Source organism: Bufo gargarizans, chromosome 5 (genome assembly GCF_014858855.1).
Source record: "Bufo gargarizans isolate SCDJY-AF-19 chromosome 5, ASM1485885v1, whole genome shotgun sequence".
Classification (NCBI taxonomy): Eukaryota; Metazoa; Chordata; class Amphibia; order Anura; family Bufonidae; genus Bufo; species Bufo gargarizans.
In genome coordinates this window covers 459,752,481-459,764,628 of record NC_058084.1, presented here as the reverse complement: position 1 = coordinate 459,764,628, position 12,148 = coordinate 459,752,481, and the positions used below count along the sequence as shown (strand labels likewise).

At 43.8% G+C, this 12,148-nt stretch overlaps 1 protein-coding gene across 1 annotated transcript in view; it reads left to right on the top strand.

Annotated features, from left to right (window-relative positions):
• The window catches only part of LRRC72 (leucine rich repeat containing 72), a 47,473-nt gene extending 38,853 nt beyond the window's left edge, over nt 1-8,620 (top strand). Inside the window, exon 8 of the mRNA XM_044295046.1 lies at nt 8,015-8,620. Within this exon, the coding sequence (XP_044150981.1) occupies nt 8,015-8,180 (166 nt within the window). The 3' untranslated portion in view covers nt 8,181-8,620. The remainder of the gene's footprint in view (nt 1-8,014) is intronic.
• Nucleotides 8,621-12,148: the final 3,528 nt, after the last annotated feature.

Sequence of the window (12,148 nt, the reverse complement as noted above, 5' to 3'; positions counted from 1 at the left end):
GCTCAGCGTCATATCCAGAGGTTGTATGAGTGCTGCCAGCATTGCTGCAGAGGTTACAGGGGTGGGGGGTCAGCCTGTCAGTGCTCAGCGTCATATCCAGAGGTTGTATGAGTGCTGCCAGCATTGCTGCAGAGGTTACAGGGGTGGGGGGTCAGCCTGTCAGTGCTCAGCGTCATATCCAGAGGTTGTATGAGTGCTGCCAGCATTGCTGCAGAGGTTACAGGGGTGGGGGGTCAGCCTGTCAGTGCTCAGCATCATATCCAGAGGTTGTCTGAGTGCTGCCAGCATTGCTGCAGAGGTTACAGGGGTGGGAGGTCAGCCTGTCAGTGCTCAACATCATATCCAGAGGTTGTCTGAGTGCTGCCAGCATTGCTGCAGAGGTTACAGGGGTGGGGGGTCAGCCTGTCAGTGCTCAGCGTCATATCTAGAGGTTGTATGAGTGCTGCCAGCAGTGCTGCAGAGGTTACAGGGGTGGGAGGTCAGCCTTTCAGTGCTCAGCATCATATCCAGAGGATTGTATGAGTGCTGCCAGCATTGCTGCAGAGGTTACAGGGGTGGGGGGTCAGCCTGTCAGTGCTCAGCGTCATATCTAGAGGTTGTATGAGTGCTGCCAGCATTGCTGCAGAGGTTACAGGGGTGGGGGGTCAGCCTGTCAGTGCTCAGCGTCATATCTAGAGGTTGTATGAGTGCTGCCAGCATTGCTGCAGAGATTACAGGGGTGGGAGGTCAGCCTGTCAGTGCTCAACATTATATCCAGAGGTTGTATGAGTGCTGCCAGCATTGCTGCAGAGGTTACAGGGGTGAGGGGTCAGCCTGTCAGTGCTCAGTGTCATATCCAGAGGTTGTATGAGTGCTGCCAGCATTGCTGCAGAGGTTACAGGGGTGGGGGGTCAGCCTGTCAGTGCTCAGCGTCATATCCAGAGGTTGTATGAGTGCTGCCAGCATTGCTGCAGAGGTTACAGGGGTGGGGGGTCAGCCTGTCAGTGCTCAGTGTCATATCCAGAGGTTGTGCGAGTGCTGCCAGCATTGCTGCAGAGGTTACAGGGGTGGGGGGTCCGCCTGTCAGTGCTCAGCGTCATATCCAGAGGTTGTATGAGTGCTGCCAGCATTGCTGCAGAGGTTACAGGGGTGAGGGGTCAGCCTGTCAGTGCTCAGTGTCATATCCAGAGGTTGTATGAGTGCTGCCAGCATTGCTGCAGAGGTTACAGGGGTGGGGGGTCAGCCTGTCAGTGCTCAGCATCATATCCAGAGGTTGTCTGAGTGCTGCCAGCATTGCTGCAGAGGTTACAGGGGTGGGGGGTCAGCCTGTCAGTGCTCAGCGTCATATCCAGAGGTTGTATGAGTGCTGCCAGCATTGCTGCAGAGGTTACAGGGGTGGGGGGTCAGCCTGTCAGTGCTCAGCGTCATATCCAGAGATTGTATAAGTGCTGCCAGCATTGCTGCAGAGGTTACAGGGGTGGGGGGTCCGCCTGTCAGTGCTCAGCATCATATCCAGAGGTTGTACGAGTGCTGCCAGCATTGCTGCAGAGGTTACAGGGGTGGGGGGTCCGCCTGTCAGTGCTCAGCGTCATATCCAGAGGTTGTATGAGTGCTGCCAGCATTGCTGCAGAGGTTACAGGGGTGGGGGGTCAGCCTGTCAGTGCTCAGCGTCATATCCAGAGGTTGTATGAGTGCTGCCAGCATTGCTGCAGAGGTTACAGGGGTGGGGGGTCAGCCTGTCAGTGCTCAGTGTCATATCCAGAGGTTGTACGAGTGCTGCCAGCATTGCTGCAGAGGTTACAGGGGTGGGGGGTCAGCCTGTCAGTGCTCAGCGTCATATCCAGAGGTTGTATGAGTGCTGCCAGCATTGCTGCAGAGGTTACAGGGGTGGAGGTCAGCCTGTCAGTGCTCAGACCATACGCCGCACACTGCCTCACATTGTTCTGCACGTCTGTTGTCCCAGAAGAAGCCTCTTCTACAGGTCCTTCTAAAAAAATTAGCATATTGTGATAAAGTTCATTATTTTCTGTAATGTACTGATAAACATTAGACTTTCATATATTTTAGATTCATTACACACCAACTGAAGTAGTTCAAGCCTTTTATTGTTTTAATATTGATGATTTTGGCCACAGCTCATGAAAACCCAAAATTCCTATCTCAGAAAATTAGCATATCATGAAAAGGTTCTCTAAACGAGCTATTAACCTAATCATCTGAATCAACTAATTAACTCTAAACACCTGCAAAAGATTCCTGAGGCTTTTAAAAACTCCCAGCCTGGTTCATTACTCCAAACCGCAATCATGGGTAAGACTGCCGCCCTGACTGCTGTCCAGAAGGCCATCATTGACCCCCTCAAGCAAGAGGGTAAGACACAGAAAGAAATTTCTGAAGGAATAGGCTGTTCCCAGAGCGCTGTATCAAGGCCCCTCAGCGGGAAGTCTGTGGGAAGGAAAAAGTGTGGCAGAAAACGCTGCACAACGAGAAGAGGTGACCGGACCCTGAGGAAGATTGTGGAGAAGGACCGATTCCAGACCTTGGGGGACCTGCGGAAGCAGTGGACTGAGTCTGGAGTAGAAACATCCAGAGCCACCGTGTACAGGCGTGTGCAGGAAATGGGCTACAGGTGCCGCATTCCCCAGAAACAGCGGCAGAAGCGCCTGACCTGGGCTACAGAGAAGCAGCACTGGACTGTTGCATGTCATTGGGAAATCAAGGTGCCAGAGTCTGGAGGAAGACTGGGGAGAGGGAAATGCCAAAATGCCTGAAGTCCAGTGTCAAGTCCCCACAGTCAGTGATGGTCTGGGGTGCCATGTCAGCTGCTGGTGTTGGTCCACTGTGTTTTATCAAGGGCAGGGTCAATGCAGCCGCTATCAGGAGATTTTGGAGCACTTCATGCTTCCATCTGCTGAAAAGCTTTATGGAGATGAAGATGTCATTTTTCAGCACGACCTGGCACCTGCTCACAGTGCCAAAACCACTGGTAAATGGTTTACTGACCATGGTATTACTGGGCTCAATTGGCCTGCCAACTCTCCTGACCTGAACCCCATAGAGAATCTGCGGGATATTGGGAAGAGAAAGTTGAGAGACGCAAGACCCAACACTCTGGATGAGCTTAAGGCCGCTATCGAAGCATCCTGGGCCTCCATAACACCTCAGCAGTGCCACAGGCTGATTGCCTCCATGCCACGCCGCATTGAAGCCTCCTGGGCCTCCATAACACCTCAGCAGTGCCACAGGCTGATTGCCTCCATGCCACGCAGCATTGAAGTATCCTGGGCCTCCATAACACCTCAGCAGTGCCACAGGCTGATGGCCTCCATGCCACGCCGCATTGAAGCATCCTGGGCCTCCATAACACCTCAGCAGTGCCACAGGCTGATTGCCTCCATGCCACGCCGCACTGAAGCCTCCTGGGCCTCCATAACACCTCAGCAGTGCCACAGGCTGATGGCCTCCATGCCACGCCGCATTGAAGCATCCTGGGCCTCCATAACACCTCCGCAGTGCCACAGGCTGATGGCCTCCATGCCACGCCGCATTGAAGCATCCTGGGCCTCCATAACACCTCCGCAGTGCCACAGGCTGATTGCCTCCATGCCACGCCGCATTGAAGCAGTCATTTCTGCAAAATGATTCTCGACCAAGTATTGAGTGCATAACTGAACATAATTATTTGAAGGTTGACTTTTTTTGTATTAAAAACACTTTTCTTTTATTGGTCGGATGAAATATGCTAATTTTTTGAGATAGGAAATTTGGGTTTTCATGAGCTGTATGCCAAATTCATCAATATTAAAACAATAAAAGGCTTGAACTACTTCAGTTGTGTGTAATGAATCTAAAATATATGAAAGTCTAATGTTTATCAGTACATTACAGAAAATAATGAACTTTATCACAATATGCTAATTTTTTGAGAAGGACCTGTAATGATGCACAAGAAAGCCTGCAAACAGTTTGCTGAAGACAAGCAGACTAAGGACACGGATTACTGGAACCACGTCCTGTGGTCTGATGAGACCAAGATAAACTTATTTGGTTCAGATGGTGTCAAGCGTGTGTGCGCCGGCAACCTGGTGAGGAGCACAAATACAAGTGTGTCCTGCCTACCATTAATCATGGTGGTGGGAGCGTCATGGTTTGGGGCTGCATAGAAACACAGAATGTGTCGGCAGATAAGAACCATTTGGCCCATCTAGTCTGCCCAATATACTGAATACTATGGATAGCCCCTGGCCCTATCTTATATGAAGGATGGCCTTATGCCTATCCCATGCATGCTTAAACTCCTTCACTGTATTTGCAGCTACCACTTCTGCAGGAAGGCTATTCCATGCATCCACTACTCTCTCAGTAAAGTAATACTTCCTGATATTACTTTTAAACCTTTTCCCCTCTAATTTAAAACTATGTCCTCTTGTAGCAGTTTTTCTTCTTTTAAATATGCTCTCCTCCTTTACCTTGTTGATTCCCTTTATGTATTTAGCAGTTTCTATCATATCCCCTCTGTCTCGTCTTTCTTCCAAGCTATACATGTTAAGGTCCTTTAATCTTTCCTGGTAAGTTTTATCCTGCAATCCATGTACCAGTTTAGTAGCTCTTCTCTGAACTCTCTCCAAAGTATCAATATCCTTCTGGAGATATGGTCTCCAGTACTGCGCACAATACTCCAGATGAGGTCTCACTAGTGCTCTGTAGAGCGGCATGAGCGCCTCCCTCTGTCTACTGGTAATGCCTCTCCCTATACACCCAAGCATTCTGCTAGCATTTCCAGCTGCTCTGTAACATTGTCTGCCTACCTTTAAGTCTTCTGAAATAATGACCCCTAAATCCCTTTCCTCAGATACTGATGTTAGGACTGTATCACTGATTTTATATTCTGCTCTTGGGTTTTTACGCCCCGGGTGCATTATCTTGCACTTATGAACATTACATTTTAGTTGCCAGATTTGTGACCATTCCTCTAGTTTTCCTAAGTCCTTTTCCATTTGGTGTATCCCTCCAGGAACATCAACCCTGTTACAAATCTTTGTATCATCAGCAAAAAGACACACCTTACCATCGAGGCCTTCTGCAATTTCGCTGATTAAGATATTAAACAATATGGGTCCCAGAACAGATCCCTGAGGTACCCCACTGGTAACACGACCTTGGTCTGAATATACTCCATTGACTACAACCCTCTGTTGCCTGTCCCTCAGCCACTGCCTAATCCATTCAACAATATAGGAGTCCAAGCCCAAAGACTGCACTTTATTGATAAGCCTTCTATGTGGGACAGTATCAAAAGCCTTACTGAAGTCTAGATAAGCGATGTCTACTGCACCTCCGCCATCTATTATTTTAGTCACCCAATCAAAAAAATCTATAAGATTAGTTTGACATGATCTCCCTGAAGTAAACCCATGTTGTTTTTCATCTTTCAATCCATGGGATTTTAGATGTTCCACAATCCTCTCCTTAAGTATGGTTTCCATTAATTTCCCCACTATTGATGTCAGGCTTACTGGCCTATAGTTGCCCGATTCCTCCCTACTACCTTTCTTGTGAATGGGCACAACATTTGCTAATTTCCAATCTTCTGGGACGACTTCTGTTATCAGTGATTGGGTAAATAAATCTGTTAATGGTTTTGCTAGTTCACCGCTGAGCTCTTTTGATAGCTTTGGGTGTATCCCATCAGGCCCCTGTGACTTATTTGTAGTAATTTTAGACAGTTGACTTAGAACCTCTTCCTCTGTAAAGACACATGCGTCAAAAGAATCATTAGTCTTCCTTCCTTACTGAGGTCCTTCTCCCTTATTTTCCTTTGTAAAAACTGAACAGAAATATTCATTGAGGCAGTCAGCTAGTTCTTTATCTTCTTCCATATACCTTCCTTCTTTAGTTTTTAATTTGGCAATTCCTTGTTTTAGTTTCCTTTTTTCATTTATGTATCTGAAGAATGCCTTATCGCCTTTTTTTCCCTGACTGAGCTAATTTCTCTTCTGCCTGTGCTTTAGAAGCTCTTATAACTTGTTTGGCCTCTCTCTGCCTAATCTTATAAATTTGTCTGTCATCCTCGTTTAATTTTTTTTTATAATTCCTAAATGCTAGATTTTTGTTTTTAATGATTTTGGCCACTTCTGCTGAGTACCACAGTGGTCTCTTCCTTTTTTTGCTTTTACTGACAAGCCTAATGCAATTTTCTGTTGCCTTCAATAGTGCCACTTTTAAGTAGTCCCATTTCTCCTGGACTCCAATGAAACTGTTCCAATCTGATAGGGACTCGTATGCCACTAATCTAATTTTAGAAAAGTCAGTTTTTCTAAAATCTAAAACTTTGGTTTTTGTGTGGTGTGACTCAGTCACTGTACTTATAGTAAACCACACTGACTGGTGATCACTAGATCCCAAGCTTTCCCCTACAGTAATATCAGATACCAAATTCCCATTTTTGAATACTAAATCTAAAATGGCCTCCTTCCGGGTTGGCTCCTCCACTTCTTGCTGTAGAGATAATCCCAGTAGGGAATTTAGAATATCTGTACTCCTGGCAGAACTAGCTATTTTGGTTTTCCAGTTTACATCTGGAAGATTGAAGTCTCCCATAATGATAACTTCCCCCTTCAATGTCATTTTAGCTATTTCCTCAACTAGTAGATCATCTAATTCTTTGACTTGGCTAGGTGGTCTATATATCACACCTACACGAGTTACCTTATGATTATCAAGCTGCAAGGTAACCCAAACTGACTCTAAATTGTTCTCGCTAACTTTTATCAAATTAGATTTTATGCTATCTTTCACATACAGGGCCACCCCTCCCCCCTTCTTGCCTTCTCTGTCTTTCCTGTATAGAGAGAACCCTGGTATTGATATATCCCAGTCATTACTCCCCTTGAACCACGTCTCAGTAACAGCCACTACATCTGTTACTGCCGGCTGTGGGGAGCTACAGGTCATTGAGTGGACCATGAATGCCACCATGTCCTGTGACATACTGAAGCAGAGCATGATCCCATCCCTTCAGAAACTAGGCCGCAGGGCAGTATCCAACATGATAATGACGCCGAACACCTCCAAGACGACCACTGCCTTGTAAAGAAACTGAGGGTAAAGGTGCTGGACTGGCCAAGCATGTCTTCAGACCTAAACCCTATTGAGCATCTGTGGGGTCTACTCAAATGGAAGGTGGAGGAGCGCAAGGTCTCTAACATCCACCGGTTTCATGATGTCATCATGGAGGATGGGAGAGGATTCCAGTGTAACCTGTGAAGCTCCAGTGAACTCCAAGCCCAAGAGAGTTAAGGCAGTGCTGGAAAAAATTGGTGGTCACACAAAATATTGACACTTTGGGCACAATTTGGCCATTTTTACTTAGGGGTGTCCTCACTTTTGTTGCCAGAAATCACAGAAATGGATGATAAAAGCAGCCATGACTCCCAGAGAAGTGAATATAAATAGCCACGCGTGTCGGCGCCCAACTCTCCATTTACCTCTCATCCTGGAGCGGATCCTCGTTTCGGAGAAGGGTGAAGGTCCCAGTGGTGGGAACTGAATTTAACATTTATGGCGTATCCTGTGGGAGATTGTTTACAGCTCCCCCTAGTGGAGGCTGCAGGTAGCCAGAAGTCACATACAGGTACATGTTGCAGTTTCTATTGCCCAAAAAAGCATGAAAAAAAAATATGAAAATTTCGGACCTTGTGTCAGTATGCATAAAATATCAGAGGAATGAATGGAAAGTCTAGAAAGGGGGGCCAAAAATAAAATTTTGCCTAGGGCTCAATGGGGACACAGAGACTCCCAGAATTCTGGGTAGATCGCCAAATTTGATGACTACAGGAAAGTTGCAAGCGACCTTGAAATCACAAGGTCACTCATTGTAATGTTTTTCCAGTATGGAGACATTACAGTCACTGCCCAGACCAGAGGTTTTCACAACTTCACAGCGAATCACAGGCCACTATTTGTCTGGATTATTGGTATTTCTGCATCATTTTATCTCTATACCTCATTATTCAATTTCTGACTCTCTCCATAGGAACGACGCACTCACCCTTGAAGATAAAGTTCTCCTAAGAGGATATCAGAGATCCATTATGCAGTTTACTCTTCTCGACTGGAATAAGGTCCCAGAAGCCAAACTTAAACGCTCAGAAGAGAAATCCATGGAGGCGCCTCAGTTAATAACGGTTGAGTTTCGGTGATGATGACAAGTGGGTGAGGTGAACAGAAATGGTTAATCGCTATCCGGGCCGCTGAGGCTGGACAGGGGACGTCACAGCATGCCGAATCCAATATTCCTTCATCTGTCCAAAACGCCAGTACATCTGCCGGCAGCTTCACAACTCAATATTACACATTATTAGTGGTAAAAGAAATGGGACATCAATATGGATTAAAGAAAAACTCCAACCACAAGTCCTATTATTATGAATGGTGCAGTAATCATCCCTGAGCTGTATGGGAGAGATATCATAAGAATAAAATCTATTTTGATTTTGCTATCTATTATCTCCCCTCTCATCATAACTTTACATTGGAGCATACATTACATTATGCTTTACCTTTCTCTTCAGCTAATTAATGCCCCCTGCTGAGTAAGCAGTAATGTGTACAAGAATATAACTACTATAATACTGCTCCTATGTACAAGAATATAACTACTATAATACTGCCTCCTATGTACAAGAATAAAACTACTATAATACTGCTCCTATGTACAAGAATATAACTACTATAATACTGCTCCTATGTACAAGAATATAATTACTATAATACTGCTCCTATGTACAAGAATATAACTACTATAATACTGCTCCTATATACAATAATATAGCTACTATAATACTGCTCCTATGTACAAGAATATAACTACTATAATACTGCTCCTATGTACAAGAATATAACTACTATAATACTGCTCCTATATACAAGAATATAGCTACTATAATACTGCTCCTATGTACAAGAATATAACTACTATAATACTGCCTCCTATGTACAAGAATATAACTACTATAATACTGCTCCTATGTACAAGAATATAACTACTATAATACTGCCTCCTATGTACAAGAATATAACTACTATAATACTGCTCCTATGTACAAGAATATAACTACTATAATACTGCTCCTATGTACAAGAATATAACTACTATAATACTGCCTCCTATGTACAAGAATATAACTACTATAATACTGCTCCTATGTACAAGAATATAACTACTATAATACTGCTCCAATGTACAAGAATAGAACTACTATAATACTGCTCCTATGTACAGGAATATAACTACTATAATACTGCTCCTATATACAATAATATAGCTACTATAATACTGCTCCTATGTACAAGAATATAACTAGTATAATACTGCTCCTATGTACAAGAATATAACTACTATAATACTGCCTCCTATGTACAAGAATATAACTACTATAATACTGCTCCTATGTACAAGAATATAACTACTATAATACTGCTCCTATATACAATAATATAGCTACTATAATACTGCTCCTACGTACAAGAATATAACTACTATAATACTGCTCCTATGTACAAGAATATAACTACTATAATACTGCTCATATGTACAAGAATATAACTACTATAATACTGCCTCCTATATACAAGAATATAACTACTATAATACTGCCTCCTATGTACAAGAATATAACTACTATAATACTGCTCATATGTACAAGAATATAACTACTATAATACTGCCTCCTATGTACAAGAATATAACTACTATAATACTGCCTCCTATGTACAAGAATATAACTACTATAATACTGCTCCTATGTACAAGAATATAACTACTATAATACTGCTCCTATGTACAAGAATATAACTACTATAATACTGCTCATATGTACAAGAATATAACTACTATAATACTGCCTCCTATATACAAGAATATAACTACTATAATACTGCCTCCTATGTACAAGAATATAACTACTATAATACTGCCTCCTATGTATAAGAATATAACTACTATAATACTGTCTCCTATGTACAAGAATATAACTACTATAATACTGCTCCTATGTACAAGAATATAACTACTATAATACTGTCTCCTATGTACAAGAATATAACTACTATAATACTGCTCCCATGTATAAGAATATAACTACTATAATACTGTCTCCTATGTACAAGAATATAACTACTATAATACTGCTCCTATACATTTTAATAATCACTGAAACAGGTATGAGGAGTAAATTCTCCTTGAAAAGTTCTTGAATAATTACTGCGCACTCAGTCAGTGCTCTGCGTTTCTTCCCGTGGTCTCTGGATTATAGCACGTCTACATGACAGGCACACACACATCAGTTTGTAGAGATGATAAACAGGTTCTACGTTGTGTCAACAAATCAAACTTTACACATTGAACATTTTGACATTGCTTTAGTTTTGGGGGTTTTAGTAACTTTCTTTGAGGAGTGACCACATGTCTACCTGAACGTAACAGAGAAAAACATTTATGTAACCTACACATGACATCTGTTGTGTATGAACGGGAATTTTTCGGCACTGAAAGAAAACCAGAAAACCGTGGAGAAAGTTAACATGAGATGTCAGGTCGGCTTTGCGTCCTTGTGACCATATGACTAGGTTCCTCCAGAAGGTCTTGTTTTCTAGTTGGGTCTTCAGGATCCTCCATGACGTGTTCTTGAGGTTTATGATTGTCACCATCCATCTTGTTGTTGGTTGTCCTCTTGCCCTTCTTCTCATTGACTCTTAAAACCAGAGGTGTCTTCTGCAATAAGCTGGGTCCTCTAGAGTAGCTCGATTGGTTTTAAGATTTAAGTTGAATGGTGCGATCGCGTTTCTGATCACACGTGAAAATCTTCATACATTCCACTGGTTAATTTTGAGCTAATTGAGGGGTCCCCTGTTCAGGATCCTCAACTCTTGGCCAGAGTGTAGAGTGTCAAATCGTGCCTCACACTCTGGAGGACCTGTCCTGTCCTGCATCATACAGACGACTCGTTGATTTGATTGGACACTGTGCAATACCTCATCTCTCCTGTGGAGGCACTGCAGGGAAATTTAACTCTCATTATCAGGTTTCTTCTCACAGATTACAGCCGATTACTGAGTGTACCAGCAGAAGGAACCCTTTGTGATCTGATTATTGTCAAGGGACCAGTCTATAAACTAGAGAGATTGTCCTTCGTGGAGAACCTCTTTATGAATCCACCAGGCTGTGTTTCATTTTTCAGTCTGATGGTCAGAATGGCACCAGTTGACATCAATTGGTCCTGACTAGTTTTTCTTTCTGAGTTCGGTTGCTTTTAAAACCATCTAGACTATTGTTTCTTTCATGGATGGAGCGTCCTTGCGGTCACATAGAACACTGAACACACTCTGTGCTGCTGTGGTGGAAAGAGTCCTGATCATAATCTGGTTTGTAAACCTCATGTCTGTTAACAGAGGGGGAATCCACCGTTCTGGACCCTCATCTAATACCCATGATTGTATTTCCGGAGGACTCGGCCCATGTACAGTCCCTTGGTTTCAGCGTGAACGGTGTAGTGCTTCTTTTCTCCTGTGGTGGCGCTACAGAAAAACAGAGCACCATAGAGTGGAGCTGGAGGTTCCAAAAGCAAGACCCAGTGATCAGCTTATCATTAGGGACCCTTCTCATTAGTGGAGATTTTCAGCCGTGACTCACTCGGCCTGATCTCAGCCATCACATCATGGTGTCCACGATCGGGGGAGTCGTCCAGCATCAGAAGAGACGGAAGTTGCCAATAAACTCCATATATATATATATATATTCTGTAAACTGCAACTTCTCCATAGACTTTCTATTGCAATTTATCATCATTTTTAAGATCTCTGCTTGCTGTCAGTGAACAGTCTTGCTTACATCCAGATGCTATGAAGACCTTTAGATGAATGTTAGATAAATCTACCAATTTTGGCGAGAGCGGCTGTCTATCTTGTGTGTGTGGAGGGGTTGATAGCAGATGTCAGGGAAAGAAGGACTGGGCATGCTGGATTTCAACATGTCTGATCCTATGGTCTCAAGGAAGATAAGGTGCATCCCGAGATGTCTCTTTTTCATGGGCGTAACAATCGCGGACGCAGAGGGTGCATCCGCAAACGGGCCCGGCGGGGGGAGGGGGCCCGTCGCGCTCACATGTAA